Source organism: Myxine glutinosa, chromosome 6, assembly GCF_964187855.1.
Source record: "Myxine glutinosa chromosome 6, kmMyxGlut1.1, whole genome shotgun sequence".
In the NCBI taxonomy this organism is placed as follows: domain Eukaryota; kingdom Metazoa; phylum Chordata; class Myxini; order Myxiniformes; family Myxinidae; genus Myxine; species Myxine glutinosa.
The window spans coordinates 59555741-59572910 of NC_136266.1; the positions used below are offsets into that span (position 1 = coordinate 59555741).

The 17170-nt window shown below is 51.3% G+C and overlaps 1 protein-coding gene across 2 annotated transcripts in view; it reads left to right on the top strand.

Annotated features, from left to right (window-relative positions):
- LOC137429183 (leucine-rich repeat and immunoglobulin-like domain-containing nogo receptor-interacting protein 1) overlaps nucleotides 1–17170 on the top strand; it is a 54133-nt gene extending 36963 nt beyond the window's left edge. For both annotated transcript variants that reach the window (XM_068119182.2, XM_078779463.1), the window contains exon 3: nucleotides 14569–17170. In XM_068119182.2, coding sequence (XP_067975283.1) covers nucleotides 14569–16857 — 2289 coding nt within the window. In that variant the 3' untranslated portion in view covers nucleotides 16858–17170. The remainder of the gene's footprint in view (nucleotides 1–14568) is intronic.

Below are 17170 nucleotides of genomic sequence, written 5' to 3' on the forward strand. Positions count from 1 at the left end.
GACTGACCTTTCTGAGGAGGTCGAACCACTCATCGGAGAGGGCACCTGTGATGGTACGGCAGGCCGAGGTGTGGGATCAGGAAAAGCCAGAGGATGACATGGGACGAATGTTAAGGGGAATCAGCCGCCAGCTGACAAATTTGACCGGGGGCAAATTTGCAGGGAGCGAGTCACGGCAGTTTGGTCCAGGTTTGCCATCGGGACGGCCTGATTTTCGTCGGGTTGGGCCAGGAGAGGGAGGTGCTCCGCCTGGGTACCAGTGGGGTCCATTCATGGGGACTTGTTATAGATGTGGGAGAAGAGGGCACAGGCAGAGGGATTGTCGGCAACCACCTGGGCCACCACCTCCTAACAGGCTTCGCAGCCCAGAAAGGAGCGGGCACCAGTAGGTCCACAGGCGCCAGAAAGAGGACCACCACCTCGGCCGGGGCCGATAGCAATAGAGTGTGCGGGAAACTAGAACGAGCCGAGCATACGGGGCCATGCTCGGCTGGCAAGTGTGTGGAGAAGCGCCCTCCTTTGGTGAAAGTAGTGAATTGCGGAAAAATTGGCACGGGTAATCTAAGGGTTAGATGCAAAATTGAGGGAGAATTTTGTGAGGCTGTGGTGGACACTGGAGCCAGTGACACCATTATTAATCCGAGTGTGCTAGACCAGAGTGTTGGAGGCTGGGACAAAATTGATAGGGTAGAAGGACACAGCCTTCAACTGGCTACGGGGGCAACGGTGCCAATATTGGGATGCGGAGTGGTGAGGATGGAGTTGGGTGGTCTGGAGGTCAGCGTGGTTGCATGGGTGGCGCTGGCGGGGGTGTGCGATCAGTGTCTATTGGGACTGAGTTTCCTGGTGGAACATGACTGCCAACTAGACCTTGGGTGTGGTCATATGTGGTTGGACACTGAGAGGCTGCAGTTAGTGGGACTGGGGGATGACGAGGAGGTGCAGGGGATGTGGCTGGAGGTGCCACGCACTGTGACCGTGCCTCCCAGGTCCGAGAGAGTGGTGATGGTGGAGTTAGCAGCAGGTGTTCAACCCATTGGCCAGCTGGGGCTAGTGGAGTCATGGTCCTCACAGGGGACGGAGGGATTAATGGTGGGTCGCACCCCCGTAGACACCCGTGGGCCTATGCTGGCAGTCAGGCTGCTCAACTTGTCCAATAGCCCCCGCACTGTAAGGTGCGGAGCCATCGTAGCCAAATGCACTAGTGTAGTAGAGGTCACCGGAGGAGGTGGACCCACATGCTTGCCAGTACAGCCGGAAAGAGGGAAAATTTTGGGGAAATGTGATTGGCCAGAGGGAGTGCGGGTCATGATGACACGCTCTGAAGAGGGCCTAACATCGGAGCAGGTAGAGACATTGCACAATTTGGTTGGTAAGAACTTGGATGTTTTTTCTCTCTCTCCCCCGAGGATGTTGGACTCACGAGTCTCGTCAGGCACCAAATTAGTACTGGCTCGGTTCGGCCTGTTCGCCAACCGCCAAGGCAGCTCCCTTTTGCTAAGAAAGAGGAGGCAGAGGAACAGGTGAGCAAAATGGAAAGAGCCTGATTTATCGAGCCCTCGGTGAGTCCTTGGGTGTCACCCATTGTGCTGGTGAAAAAGAAGGATGGGACCACTCGGTTCTGTGTGGACTACCGCCAGCTCAATCATGTGACACTCAAAGACTCGTATCCCCTGCCAAGGATTGATGACACCCTCAATGCCGTTTCAGGCTCAAAATGGTTCTCTACATTGGATTTAAAGAGTGGTTATTGGCAGGTGGAAATGGATAAAGGGGCGAGGGAGAAAACAGCTTTCACCACAGGAAAGGGTCTCTGGCAGTTTGTAGTTATGCCTTTTGGATTGTGCAATGCCCCTGCCACGTTTGAGCGTCTGATGGAACGTGTTTTAATTGGCTTACCATGGCAGACTTGCCTGGTCTATTTGGATGATGTATTGGTCCACGCTCCCACATTTGAACAGGCTGCTAAAAATTTGTCAGAGGTATTTGGGAGATTAAGGGGTGCTGGGTTGAAATTGATTCCGAGCAAGTGTGAAATTTTCAAGAGAGAGGTGACTTACCTGGGTCACGTGATTAGTGAGAGCGGCGTGGCCATGGACCCTGGGAAAGTAAAATCGGTAAAAGAGTGGCCCGCCCCCAAAAATGTAAGGGAGGTCAGAGGATTTTTGGGCCTCTGCTCTTACTACAGGAGATTTGTGGCAAATTTCGCAGAAATTGCAAGACCCTTGCACAAATTGACAGAGAAAGGAGCCAAATTTATATGGTCAGAGAGCTGCATCGAGGCATTCAATCACTTAAAACAACGTCTGGTGGAGGCCCCAGTTTTGGCATACCCGACGGATGATGGCAATTACATCCTGGACACAGATGCGAGCCAGGAAGGATTGGGAGCTGTGTTGTCCCAAATGCAACAGGGAGTCGAGAGGGTTATTGCGTATTACAGTCAGGCACTTTCGAGGCCCGAACGAAATTATTGCGTTACCCGCAAAGAACTATTGGCCCTACTGTCTGCAGTTGGACACTTTCACCCTTACCTTTATGGGAGGGAGTTTGTGATCCGAGAGGATCATGCCTCCTTGCAATGGCTTCTTCGGTTCAAAGAGCCGGAGGGACAAATTGCAAGGTGGCTTGAGAGGCTGCAGCAGTATAATTTCTCTGTGCAACATTGGCCTGGCAAAGCACATGCCAATGCAGACGCTCTCTCTCGGCACCCCTGTTGGGAGGCACAGTGTAAATTTTGTGATAGACAAGAAGCCAAGGATCCAATTGGGCAGGACCAAATTGATGCATGCCTATATGCAGCGAGAGTGACCAGGCGAACTTTGCCACAACCCCCACCTGAATTGGGCGATGTGAATTGGCGAGAGAGTCAAAGGGAGAATCCTGTTTTGGGGCCCCTTTTTCATTGGCTAGAGGAGGACAAAAGACCTTCTTGGGAGGAGATTGCACCACACGGGGCCCAGGTAAAGGCCTATTGGGCACAGTGGCAGATGTTGGGGTTTAAAGATGGCTATTTGTTCAGAAAATGCGTGACACCAACGGGCGATGTAGCTTCCTGGTTGATAATTGTACCAAACAAATTGAAGGAAGTGGTTATGGGGCACGTGCATGGGACTAGGACAATGGGACATTTGGGCGTGGCCAAAACTTTGTCCAAATTGCGGCAGAGGTTCTAGTGGGTGAATTCGAGCAGGGACATTCAAAATTGGGTGAAATCCTGCGACCTCTACCGCAGTAAGAAGGGACCCTCACGTGCGCGCAAGGCCCCGCTCCAGGTGTACAATGTCGGAGCACCACTTGAGCGGGTGGCAGTAGATGTGGTGGGGCCCCTACCAGCCACCCGCCGAGGGAACCAGTACATTATGGTGGCAATTGACTACTTCACCAAGTGGCCAGAAGCCTACCCATTGCCCAACCAGGAAGCCCGGCTGGTAGCTCAAGTTCTAGTTGAGGGATTCTTCTCCCGATTTGGCGTTCCAAGGGAGCTACACACCGACCAGGGCCGGAACTTTGAATCCGCCCTCCTGCGGTCGGTGTGCGAGCTCTTCCAAATTCACAAGACCCGGACGACCCCACTTAGGCCTCAATCGGATGGGATGGTAGAGAGGTTCAACCGGACATTGTTGACACAATTGGCCCTCTTTACATCCGAAAACCAGCAGGATTGGGACGAGCACCTCCCCTTTATATTGATGGCTTACCGGACCGCTCAGCATGCGACCACTCGGTGCACCCCTGCCCTGTTGATGTTTGGTAGGGAGATGCGAGTCCCCACAGATTTGTTGATGGGACCGTCACTAGGGGAACCGGGTGAGCCATCTGTGGAAAACTATGCAACCAATTTGAAAGCGAGCATGGAAAAGGCTCATGAGTTTGCGAGGAAGCAAATTGGCTTGGCTTCTTCGCATATGAAAACGCGGTATGACGCTTGGGCACACACACCTCGGTTCCTTCCCGGAGACCTTGTTTGGCTCTACTGGCCCCGGAGAAGGAAGGGGGTGTGCCAAAAACTCACCTCACCTTGGAAGGGCCCCGGGCCCTTCCACAGATAGTTCACGGGGATAGATTGAGCTCCTACATGGGTCGGGAGGCTCCGGGGTGGATTGGAAGGGTGAGGGGGGAAATTAGGTGTAGTGGATGGCACTCTTGGACCCGACCAACCTGCAACTACCTGCACTTGAGGTGAGTGTTTTGAGGTGTACTGTCCCAGGCTCCAGGACTTGCTTGGAAATTTAGGGGACATGTAATTTGGAGTTGGGAGGCGGGTGAGAGTGATGAATGGCCAGTGAGGGGGATTGAATGGGGGCCACACAGTGTCTTGTGGGTGGCGTATGTTTATGTGTTGTGGTTATGTGTTTTGATGTGGTCGTGAGAGTAGAAACAGGAAAGTGAGTGATGATTATGGAGTTTTGGAAATGTGCTTTTGAAAATGTGCAATGGTTTAAATGTGATTCAATGTGAACTGGGGGATTTCACATGTAGCAGGCCATGGCAAGCTTTGTAACACCTTTTACACCATCATTGGAATTGTGCTGAGTTGTGTTGAGAATTGAATGGCAGCGGGGGAGGAGATGTGTCTTGGGGTCTTGTGGGTGGGGAAGGTGTGTGTGTCTGCAGGTACGGATCAAGCTCTGAGGAGCGATGCCTGCAGCCCCCCCTCTGCGGCAATTACCCCTGGCAGCCGGTGGTAACTGGAAATGGGAGCTCATCAGTGGAGGGTCTGGATGGGCGCTGCGGGGTGAGGAAGTCCCCCGGTGACCCGTGTTGGCTGTGCTGAAGCAGGAGGCCGCGGAGGAGCCTGGTGTGTGTGGAGACCCTCACCGGCGAGGTAACGATGGAAAGGGGCTGTTGGGCTGCCATGGGCCAAGAGGTAAAGGGGGGGGGGGGATGGGCAATGAACTTGTAAGTCGGTTGACTTGTTTTGGGACTGCGGGCACCACAGCCTGAAGCGCCCCCACCGTCTTTTTGTGCGGTACCTCCCCGCTGCCTAGTTGAGGAATGCACACATATGATATGACACCGATGCCATGGTCCTGCAAGGGGGTGAATTGAATAAGTGCTTTGTTGATTTTTGAAATGCCTTGATGAGTTTCGGAATGAGGATGAGTGGATAAGGGGTTTGTGTTGCATGAATGTGGGCGAAATCCACCGAGCCATGCCACTCACCTGTAACACCTGGACAGGGCCCGTGGAAATTTAGGGGGTGCATTGGGGATGGCCCCGCAGGTAAGGTTGTCTTGTGGCATCCACCGGGGGACGCGGTCTGTAGACCGGGGTATGTAAAAATGTATAGAGTTTGTGAATTTTGTAAGTTGGTTAAGTTTGTGGTTAAGTTAATGTTGCGTGTTGTTTGTTTCCTCCCTCCGCAGGAACAAAGAAGATCAATGTACATATTTCATTACATGATGGTTAAGGGGTTTAGCATGTTAAGGAAGTGTAGGTAGGTAGTCCGACTCACTTCCCACAGCCCTTCCAGATTTATTTCATAGGTTAATTATGTGTGTGACAGTAAGTGTTGAGGCTGGAATGGTAGCGCCGGCAGTGAACCTTGCAGGAGCTTCGGTTCCGGGGGGGGGGGGGGGGGGGGGGCTGTGTTACGAATTTGGTAGAGCAATATGTAGAGCAGAGTAGATCTGAGTAGGTAACATGCTTCGAGATGTCGCGATAAGGAACACTTCCTGTAATAAGTCATGTGTAGGCATTTGTCGGGTTAATATGTGTGTGTGAATCTACCAGGAGATTCGTGTGTTCGTTAGTGTAGGGAATAATGAGTAGAGCCCCTGTATGTCTCACCTGGTAGTCAAACCTTTGTCCATTTTGGCATTGCACACCACTTAAACATTAGTTAGGACCTTTAGTACAACACTAAATGACGCCTTCTCCCCTGACATGACTCAGGAAGAAATCAGGCTGGAACACCGCCACAATTGGCCGCCACCATTTACACCTCGGAGAGGCCTACCCACCTCGCATAGCATGTGCTATAACACAAGGACCACGGAGTATGGGACGAGAGTTGGAGTGACGCAGTGGGCGTGCACAGGGGCTAGTAGGTGGAGGCTCTGATTGGCAGAGCAGTGCGCCAATGCTGATGTCATCGGCCAGAGATATTAACGGGGGCCGGACGCTATTTCGAGCAGTTCAGATGAGATCAGAGCCCCGACCTGAGTTGAGCAGGAGGAGTGAGGGAGTTGAGTGACATTCCTGGTGCAGTCCAGAGCAGCTGGATTTGCAGAGTTGGCAGTTGAGCTATTGGGGGTTGCTGAACGCCAGTTTGCCGAACGCAATTGGGCAGTCGAGTCGATACGAGGAGTTGTCTTCAGCAGCCCGGTCGAGTCGTTCAGAGACCCCGACCCGAGTTGGGCTGAGGTGTAGCCCGAGTGGAGCGGTGCTGGTGCTTTTGGAGCTTGGTGCACGGACCTCGTTGGCGGCGAGAGGATCGGAGCTTGGAGCGAGGCCTCGTGGGTACATCGGGGCCGGAGTTTGGAGCCGCGGTGGACGGACAAGACGACGAGACAGATAAGCCCGAGCTCCGCGTACACTGTACACGACGTGACGTGTTCTTTTTGTTAATTCATATTCCTTCGTTTTTGTATTTGAAATCTGTTGTGTGTGGGATCCCAATTTAGTTACCTTAGGTTTATCGTGCTTTTCCTGTCCTTGCTTTTCCCAATAAACCCTTATATTACTTTTTGTACATAATACCTGAATGCAGTTTCCTGATTGATTTGATAGTTAAGGCTGTGGGACTTGCGCTGTTTCCCTCCACTCCGCACGCTTAGGTGTTTTAGATTTTGGAATCCGCCATTGAGCTTCCGCCTCGGAGTTAAAGCCTCGTGATCGGCAATCCGCGACCGACAGATATTAATTTCGGTGGTTGCGTGACAATATATATATATATATATATATATATATATATATATATATATATATATATATATATATATATATATATATATATATATATTGTTGCGGATATGGGATTTGGCCTCCATCCATATCCGCTTGTAAATATTCCCCTATTTCCCTATTACTTCCCAACTATCCCCAATCCCCCATTCCCTAGTCCCATTTTCTGTAAACAACACTCTGTAGAACCGACCTTCCCCTATTTCCCCCATTAAATGTCGCACCCAGGTTCACCGCATCTCACGTAGACAACTATAGGACATCTTGCTGGTTATTCTTAGTCTATGTCAGTTAAGGACTCGTTTCCATTAATTCTGACTCTTCGTTGCACCAGAATGTGATTCTATGGCACCGTTAGAAAGTTTAGGACCTCCCAATACCTCCCCGCAGCTCTTCCTCATGGTACAACAACAACTACAACAACAGCGGCGGCGGCACGGGGAGTGTGCGTCCTCACTCCGGCTTGGTTAGCCGCCATTGAGCATGTGCTCCGACGGGGTTACCACGCAGGGGCTCGCTGTCAGCTCCTCGTCAAGGGCGGAGCCCGGTAACCCCCCGCACCCAATGGATGCGGCGGACCGATTCCATCTGGGGCGGAGCTAACGAGACGAGGGCGTGTCACTCCCCGCTGGACATACGCAGGAAGAGGGAGGTGACGTGAGATGCGCCCCCAGCTTGGAGAGAGAAGACGCCACCTCCAAGCGCTGAATACCTCCCCGCATCTCTGGACCGGACCGCGTTTGATTCCGCCCTTGAACCAAGGTGCACCTTGAGCTATCGACTGCCTGCCCTTCCTTGCCATCAATCCCTGTGTAAGTCAGTCTTGTCCCGTTTGTCTGTGGTCTGTCGGGGATAAGATAAGACTGTGTCTAAGTGCCCATCTTTTCTGTGCTTTACCTCTTGCCGTGTAATCTACCCGTTTCTGCATCACCAATATTATATCCTCCTCCGGAGGTCTTGAGAACTGTACCCCTTGTGTCGTAGCATTTATCCCAGCCATTGTGTCCTTTCCTTCATTGATTTAGCATAGCGCGATTTGGCCAACGTTCGAGTGGAATCGGGCGGGATAGGGTTCTAATCGGGGAGTAACTGTGCGGACGCGGTAATACCAAACCGCTCGGTAAACTAACATCTAAAACCGCGTCTGTAACAATTGGTTGTCAGGAGTTGGATTCGGACCTGGGACTAAATTTGTTAGGCCCAAATTTTGGAACACCAATTGTGTTATTACGTAACAATTGGTGTCGAGGAGTGAGATCGGACCCGAAGCGCGCTTAAAGCGCTCAAAATTACAACTGACCGAAATTTGATTGTGTTTTACAAAAATAAAAACCCGAATTTTGAAAGTCGCGCTATGGCGGATCAAGACGGCTGGGTTCCGGTAGAGGAGAGTGAGGCAGGGTCGATCCAGGACCAAAATGAGGGACATGAGGAGAGCGAAGCAGTGAGGGTGGCAGGTTCGCAAAATAGCGTAGTCGCGCACGAGGTTACGGGCGCGCAAAATGGCGCCTCGCACATGGCCACGGCGACCGCGCCCGCGACCGTAGCAGCGCCGTTGGTGGATTCGAACCTTTTTTTCCTGCAAATGAGGGCCCTTATGGGACAAATGGGAGACCAAATTGGAGGTTTGAAAAACAGTATGGAGGCTCAGGGTGAGCGATTGGAGGGCCAAATGGGGGTAATGGGAAACCAAATGGGGGTAATGGGGAACCGGATGGATGCTCAGGGTGAGCGATTGGAGGGCCAAATGGGGTCCAATAGCGAGAAATTGAGGGAGGACATGGGGGCCCAGATCGGAGGGTTAGGGAGTAGAATAGAGGGATTAGACAATAGATTAGGGGAAATACAGGAGGGGTTAATGGGGGTAGAAAACAGAATGGCCGCTCAAGAGAATCAAATGGAAGGGATGCAAAAGGGGTTAGAGGGGTTAGAAAACAGTATGGAAGGCAAATTGAGGGACATGAGGGACCAAGCGGAAAGGGAAGTTAAACAAATGGGGCAGCAGATAGAGGGGGTCAGAATGGGGGTAGAAACTAAGTTGGATGCTCACAGGGAGGAAATGGAGCAGATGAGGGTGGCATCTGGGCAGGAGATGCAAGTGATGGGAGAAGAGATCAGAAGAGGGGTGAGTGAGGAGGTCGGAGGAGTGCGCGAGGAGGTGAGGCACTGTAAGGAGCACATGGAGAAGGAGGTGAGAAAGGGGACTGTAAAATTGCAAGGTGGCATAGAGGACCTGACGCAGGAGGTGGAACAGCTGACGGTGGGACAGACTGAGTTAGTGGAGCAGGTACAAAGGAACACTGCGGTACTAGGAGGTTTAAAAGCGACACAAAACGACATAAAAAACGACTTGATAGCGACAAAGAGGCAATGTCAGATGGTACGTGAGGGACTGACAACGAGGTTGGACGAGATGACAGAGGTAATGGAGACGAAGGACCGGCAGGTGAGGACGCACATGGAAACGGTCAAGGTAGCCTTGGAGGACGAGCTTGAGGAGACGTACCGGGACATAAGAGAGGTGAAGCAGAAATTAGAAGAAGTGGAAGAAGGGGGTGAGCGAAATTAAGAAGCGACGGAGAGAGGATAAGAAAGAGATAAAAGAGGAGATAAAAGAATTGGTCCAAAGTCTGTGTTCGGATCGTGATGATGTGCTCATTAACCGGATGAGGGATTCGCAGGTGATGGAGGAGAAGCGAAGAGGAAGAGGCCCCGGTGTAAGTGGTGACCAATATGGTCGTGCGTATGATGCGCCAGGTGATTTAATGAGCTTGGGGGTCGAGATGGACCCGGGTGTTCGTGAGAGGCCGTTGGTGAAGTGTGCGACAGGTCTGGTGTGCGAAAAAGGAGGTGTGCGAGAAAGTCCGACTCTGGGGTGTGTGAGGAAAGAGTGCGCTGTCAAGAGTAAGGGTGAGTGCGCTGTCAAGAGTGGAGGTGAGAGTAGTAAGAGTGACACGGAGCGTGAGTTGGTTGTGACAGGTGAGAAAGGAAGCACACCTGGAATGGTAGAGCGTGTGTGGGAATGCACGCTGGAATTGGTAGTGAGGCACGTGGTTGGGTGTGCGAGTGAAAGCACACCTGTGATTGTCACAGAGGAGGTGACCGAGGAAGGGGCGCGAAGAGGTGTGTTGGTGAGGTGTGCGACCAACGAATGTGTGCCAAAGTGTTCGGTGGTCAGGTGTGTGACCAAGGCTGGGAGTGGAATGAGTGTACCCGGGTGTGTTAGAGAAGGTACGACGAGGAGCATGGAAACGGCTGGATGTATGAGCAAGAAAGGGGTAGCGTATGCAGGTGAAGCATCGACGGTAACCGGGTTAGAGGTTAGAACGACTTATAGCCGAATCGGGCCCTCGGTGCGCGTCGGGCAGCTTCGCGTGCCGCGAGGACCAGCGGGGATCCGAACCACGGCGGTTTCGAAAGAGCCGCCGTACGCGATCCACACTGTGCCTCGCTTGGAACGGCCGCGTCCGGGCTCCACTAGGCGGAGCGGGCAGCCCGATAGGAAGGGTCGTCATGGCGACCACTTTCTATTGAGACGTGCCGGCAGGTCGAGATCCGGACATTGGATGGCTCCGCGCCGAGGTGGTGCGTGGGATCTCGGCTCGGGTAAGGCCCCATCCCTGCCACGAATGCGGGACGTATCCAGCCGCTGGCACCAAACAACCCGCATTCATTGCTCGGCTTTACGAAGCCGGGCTTTGGACAGGAATTGGCGCACCGAGAGGCATTAGTGAGTAGACTGTGTGATGAGGTTAGTGTTTTGGACCCAAAATTAGAGAAAAACAAAATTTGATGATTGGCAAAGGATTGGCAGTAATGATTGGCAGATGATGGGTAGTGATTGGCAAATTTTTGATTTGTTGAAATTTGATGTGCAAAATTGGTAGTGGGAGATGCCCGATGTGGTGGGATGGCAACTCTGTCATCCCTCACAAATGGGGGCAAAGGAGCTATAGATTATGGGGTGTATGGCAGTGAAAACTAGCCCGGGAGGGTTAGAATATATGGTGTGTAGGGCCCTAGAAGATTGACATTAGGTAACGTTAAGGTTAGTTAGTGACTGATACCTGTAGTGGGGACGCAGGTAGAGTAGAGTGGATTATAATGACGAGGGAGCGCAATAGTTTAAAGGGACGACTGGGAAGCGCAAGTTTCAGAGGGGAGTAGTTAGATGAGATGATGCTGTGTGAGAACTGGACAGGTGTGTGGAGCAGTGTGTGGAGCAGTGAGTGTTGTGGATCAGCGAGAATGCGCTTGGGGAGAGAAGGGTGCAGGTAGCACCAGGTGTGAGAGCACAGGTGTGCAAGTACAGGTGTGTGGAATACATGGAGTAAGTGGTACGGAGTGGTGTGCATGGTGCGAAGGTGTGGGTGGGGGAAGAGTGGACCCCTTTCACGAGTACCCGGGGCGGGTAGTGTAAGTGTTAGGTAGAGGGTATAGGTAAATTGTGGTTGGATATTGGCATTTGTGGTGCGGTTGCAGAATGGTACTGTGGATGGGTGCATTAGTGTTGTGGAAATGGCTGGGCGTGTAGCCTGTTAGTGTGTGTAGTTGGTTTGGGCACTCCACCACTGTGAGGATGTCGGCCAGGTGAGGCCGCAGGTGGGCTCTGGGAGCCGTTAGTGTCAGTGGGTGCCTGAGGATCCCGGGTGTGGATCGGGCAGCCCGTGCCAGAGAGGGCACTGAGGGGGTGAGAGTGCGAGAGGGCCTTCCCCAGTTAGTTAGGTTAGGGTGAGGAGCAGGTAAGCTCGGGTGGCAACTACAGTGGTGGAGGTGTGCAGGTGGCCCTGCTGGGAGAGCTACACGTCACAGCCCAGAAATTGTGCGAGGGCACCGGGAGATGAATCGGGGGAGGTGAGACCCCAAATTGAGAGGCACCGCAGTTTGGTCAATGGGAATTGGTTTTTAGAACCCATAGTGTAAGTTGGCCAATGGTTTGGCAGGAGAAAGACCCCGGGTAATGTAAAGTTGTTAAAGTCATTGAGGAAATAGTTAGGATTGACGAACCTGTCGCACCATACGCAGCCACTTACCTGAGGTGATGATGATGACTCCACACCTGTGTTTTCTTTGTTCTGTGTTGCAGGAAATGAGAATTGCTGTTTGGATTTGTGAGACGCATCACGACGTGGATGAGACATTGGGGTGATTCCATCTCTCCCTCCCTAGGAGGGACTGATGACGAATTGGTGATGGCAAATTTTGATGAGAGTTGGAAATGGCAAATTTGATTGGTTAGGAGGGAGCGAAGACGAATTTGGTTTATGGGAGGAACGGGGAAGACAGTAGGGACGTTTGTTGATGTGTAAAGTAGATGTTTATGGGTAGTGTTGTGTTTTGTGGATACAGTAAGGGGTAAGGGAGGGGCAATGTAGGTTACCTGGTGGGGGGGGGGGGCGTACGGTAGGAACGTACCTGTCTCACCTGGTTCCCATGTGCCCCCAGTGTGCATCACCTTGTATTGCGTGCACTTTTGCGCCCTTACCACCTTACTCACTTGTCTTCTTTTTTTTGTCTCCCACCTCCGAGGATCTGGCTTTGGGGCAGAGAGAGAGGAGAGAGAGGTGCTGGCTCCGCAGTTGTGGGCCTGTACTTTCGCTGCTTGCTGCCTGGATCGATACACCATATGGACCGCAATTTTTGTGGCCGCCCACCATGGACCGCAGTTCTCTTGCGGGCAAGCACCACCCGTTGATGGACCTATGGGTCAACGTGGCACCTATGCCATACAGGTGAACTACTTATAGTTGGCCCCCCTGACGGCCACAATTTAGAAATGGACGCGGTTGGCGCCTTTCTTTATTTTTGAAAGAAGCCAGAAGGCCAAGTACACCACATGAAGGCAAGACCAGCGGCAGAACATCGGCCGGCTGCGACACCACCGGTGACTATGAACACTTTATTGGTGCACCGGATGGTGCTGACTGTGTTATGGGGTGGTGCTTTTGGTGCTTGGATGGGGTGCTCTGCACATTATTAAAGGCCGTAAGGCCACAGAGCACTCGTGGGTTGGTGTATCGATGCTGGCATGCGTGCTCTCTCTCTATGCATAACATCTGCATGTGTTCCTCCAAAAACAGGTCCTGGATCGTAGTGTAAATATCAGTGCAGTCTTGTGTAAATAATGCTCCCTACCGGCTGTATGTTTAGTTTGAGGATTCTTTCCGCGATTTGGTTATCCTGTGGGTGTGTTTCTGTGAGGAGAAGGGTGCAACGTCGCAGGGGGACATATTTACTCATTTGTGAACATCTGTAAAACTGTCGCACTCAGGGTTGAGTTAATAGTAGAGGGAACTACATCTGAGTGCCACACTAACGTAGGTAAAAATTTATCGGGTCGGGACGCCCCGAGGTAGAGAAGGGTGCAATGTTGCGGATATGGGATTTGGCCTCCATCCATATCCGCTTGTAAATATTCCCCTATTTCCCCAATACTTCCCAACTATCCCCAATCCCCCATTCCCTAGTCCCATTTTCTGTAAACAACACTCTGTAGAACCGACCTTCCCCTATTTCCCCCATTAAATGTCGCACCCAGGTTCACCGCATCTCACGTAGACAACTAGAGGACATCTTGCTAGTTATTCTTAGTCTATGTCAGTTAAGGACTCGTTTCCATTAATTCTGACTCTTCGTTGCACCAGAATGTGATTGTATGGCACCGTTAGAAAGTTTAGGACCTCCCAATACCTCCCCGCAGCTCTTCCTCATGGTACAACAACAACTACAACAACAGCGGCGGCGGCGCAGGGAGTGTGCGTCCTCACTCCGGCTTGGTTAGCCGCCATTGAGCATGTGCTCCGACGGGGTTACCACGCAGGGGCTCGCTGTCAGCTCCTCGTCAAGGGCGGAGCCCGGTAACCCCCCGCACCCAATGGATGCGGCGGACCGATTCCATCTGGGGCGGAGCTAACGAGCCGAGGGCGTGTCACTCCCCGCTGGACATGCGCAGGAAGAGGCAGGTGACATGAGATGCGCCCCCAGCTTGGAGAGAGAAGACGCCACCTCCAAGCGCTGAATACCTCCCCGCATCTCTGGACCGGACCGCGTTTGATTCCGCCCCTGAGCCAAGGTGCACCTTGAGCTATCGACTGCCTGCCCTTCCTTGCCATCAATCCCTGTGTAAGTCAGTCTTGTCCCGTTTGTCTGTGGTCTGTTGGGGATAAGATAAGACTGTGTCTAAGTGCCCATATTTTCTGTGCTTTACCTCTTGCCGTGTAATCTACCCGTTTCTGCATCACCAATATTATATCCTCCTCCGGAGGTCTTGAGAACTGTACCCCTTGTGTCGTAGCATTTATCCCAGCCGTTGTGTCCTTTCCTTCATTGATTTAGCATAGCGCGATTTGGCCAACGTTCGAGTGGAATCGGGCGGGATAGGGTTCTAATCGGGGAGTAACTGTGCGGACGCGGTAATACCAAACCGCTCGGTAAACTAAAACATCTAAAACCGCGTCTGTAACAATATATATATATATATATATATATATATATATATATATATATATATATATATATATATATATATATATATATATATAGATATATATATATATATTTATAACCTCTGTGAAGCAATGTGTTTGATGCTAGTATTGTTGGTAGTGGGAGTTTGATTATTCCGGGCGAAATCTAATTGCATGCGTTTGTGTGTTACAGGGCACTGGAGACATGGAGACTCAGTCAACAGAACATCCCAAAAATGTTCTATCTTCACCCCACTGGATTTTCCCCTCTTCAATGATCTTCTCTCCTTCATTGCTCACTATCTTCCCTTCTCCTTTCAAGCCATGTCTTCCTTTATCTCTACATCTCTGCATCTTATCTCATGGTCCTCATTCTCCTCGGCAGTGTTCCTTTCCTCATCACCCATGCTCTTCTCTTCCACTCGTGAACATTCCACATTCACGCTCTCTTCCTACTATTACGCCTCCTCCCATCTCTAACGCTATCTCAACTTCCTGTTTTCGTCCTATGCAATGCCGTTCTTCTCATCCAATCTCCTTATGTACTTGTCGTTTCTATTCTCAGCCTCCATCAACATACCCTTCCAATGTTCATTCTCCCTTTTATCCACAAGCATCTCCTCATTTTCCATCCTGCCTCCATGTACCTTACTTTTCCACTTCTCTCCCTCAGTCAAATCCTCATTCTTATTCTTGTTTATCAAACAGATTATCAATCTCCTCTCACAAAAGCCTTCCACCCTTTATTCCATTGCTTGCCCTGTTAGTATTAGCTATATTGATGCGGCCTTGTTTGGCCTGCCCTACATCTTGCTCATGTTCACCATACAATGACTCTGTATCTTGTCGTGCTGTTTTACTCACCTCAGCACCAATATCTTTGCCTGACGAGACAAGAATTCTTGATCTTTCAGGCAACCGCCTGCTCGCTGCCACTCCAAATGAACTGTTCAGCCTTCCGCCTGGAATTGAACACCTGGATCTCAGCTCAAATGAAATATCCATCATTGACCGTGCAGCTTTTGCTGGCCTTCCCAGGCTGCAGAGGCTGAATCTAACCAAGAACTACCTGACTCTGGTGGTGGCTGGAGCTTTTGATGGGCTTCACCATCTCAGTAGCCTCGATCTTAGCTACAATGGACTCGTTGTATTGCTTGATGGTGGGTTTCGCCACTTAAGCTCACTTAAGTGCCTCAATATTAGTTTCAATGAGCTGGTCTTTGTAGCTCCACAGGCTTTACAGGGCCTCACAGGACTGCTCCAGCTGACACTGGATGGTGGCAACCTCTCGGCGATTCCAACTTCAGCCCTTGCACCATTGACTTCACTACAGGAGCTCCAACTCCGTTGGTTTCCTCTCACCGTGCTCCCAGCCAACGCTTTTGCTGGCCTTCACACTTTGCACAACATCACACTGGAGGGTTGGCCACACCTCTCTTCGATGAACCCAGATTCTTTGTTGGGACTAAAACTTTGTTCTTTTTCTGTGACGTGGACAAACCTGTCAGTTGTGCCACATCTTGCTTTGGTGTCGCAGCCATGGCTCCGTCACCTTGACATCTCGCATAACCCCCTCACCCGACTGCTGCCCTTTGCCTTCCCACCGCTCCACTGTCTTCAGGAGCTGAATCTGGAAGATACAGGACTGGAGAGTGTGGCTTATGGTGCGCTAGCTGGAGTGCCAGCTCTGAGGATTATTGACCTTTCAAATAACGAACTTCAAGATTTGGAGAAATCCTCATTTGGTCAACCACCTTTCTCCCTCCAGCTTTTACGTCTCTCTGGAAACCCTCTGATGTGTGATTGTCGGTTGTCATGGTTGCTAACTGCGCAACTGGACTTTGGAAAGCCAGAACCAGTCTGTTCTAGCCCATCAGAGAGCCGAGGTTTGAAACTTTCCGCCTTGCTGTCTTCTACGTTATCCGGCCTTAAACGCTGTGACACACGAGACATTGGGTGGCAAAAGCAGCAGCGCTCAAGGACAGAAGTGTGGCCAGCTTGTCAGTCTCAGTCCAACACCAGCTGGTTAAAAGAACCTGTGGCATGGCAAGGAGAGAACACGAATAATGGGATCAGGGAGATGAGCAAAATTGAGGTCACCGACCAAAGAATAGCGAATGAAACGCACAAGAGTGCAGGGCTTAGGCGGACCCATTCCTCCTGTTTTGTAGGCGTCGCCGATACCAAGGATGAACTCATTACCCATGTCTTTACCGAGAATGTGACAGCAAATAACACGATGGGACGCGCCGCATTTGAGCCAATCGCTGTCATGACGATTGTCATCGCAACAGCGATGGGCTGCTTCACCTTTCTGGGCGTTGTGCTTTTCTGCCTGGCTTTCCTTTTCGTGTGGACGAGGGGACGCGGGCGACGAAAGCAGGCCACTTCCATAACCTACATGCCTCGGTTGCAAGAGAATCGTCCGCAACCCCCACACCGACGTTTACCCACCCGACACTTTAATATGAAACTCATCTGATGCGCATTGGCACTATCCCAATTTTCGTAACCAGTTTGTATGCAAAGGTCAAAGGTTACCGAAGAGCTACCTACTGTAACTGTAATGCAAAAGTTTCGTTCACAGCCTAAGCCTTGGGCCTGTGTCACGATTTGTGCAATATGAGTAATAAGTGCTGTTCCGGTTCGCAAAAGTTGGTTTCATTGGGAGAGGTTTCTGTTCTTCAACACATTGGTAGTGTGCAATCGATATATAGACGAGGACGTGGCCGGTGGGAGTGACAAAGACATTTACACACCACTGCTTTCTCGTTGCGGTTACAGAGCAAGGGAAG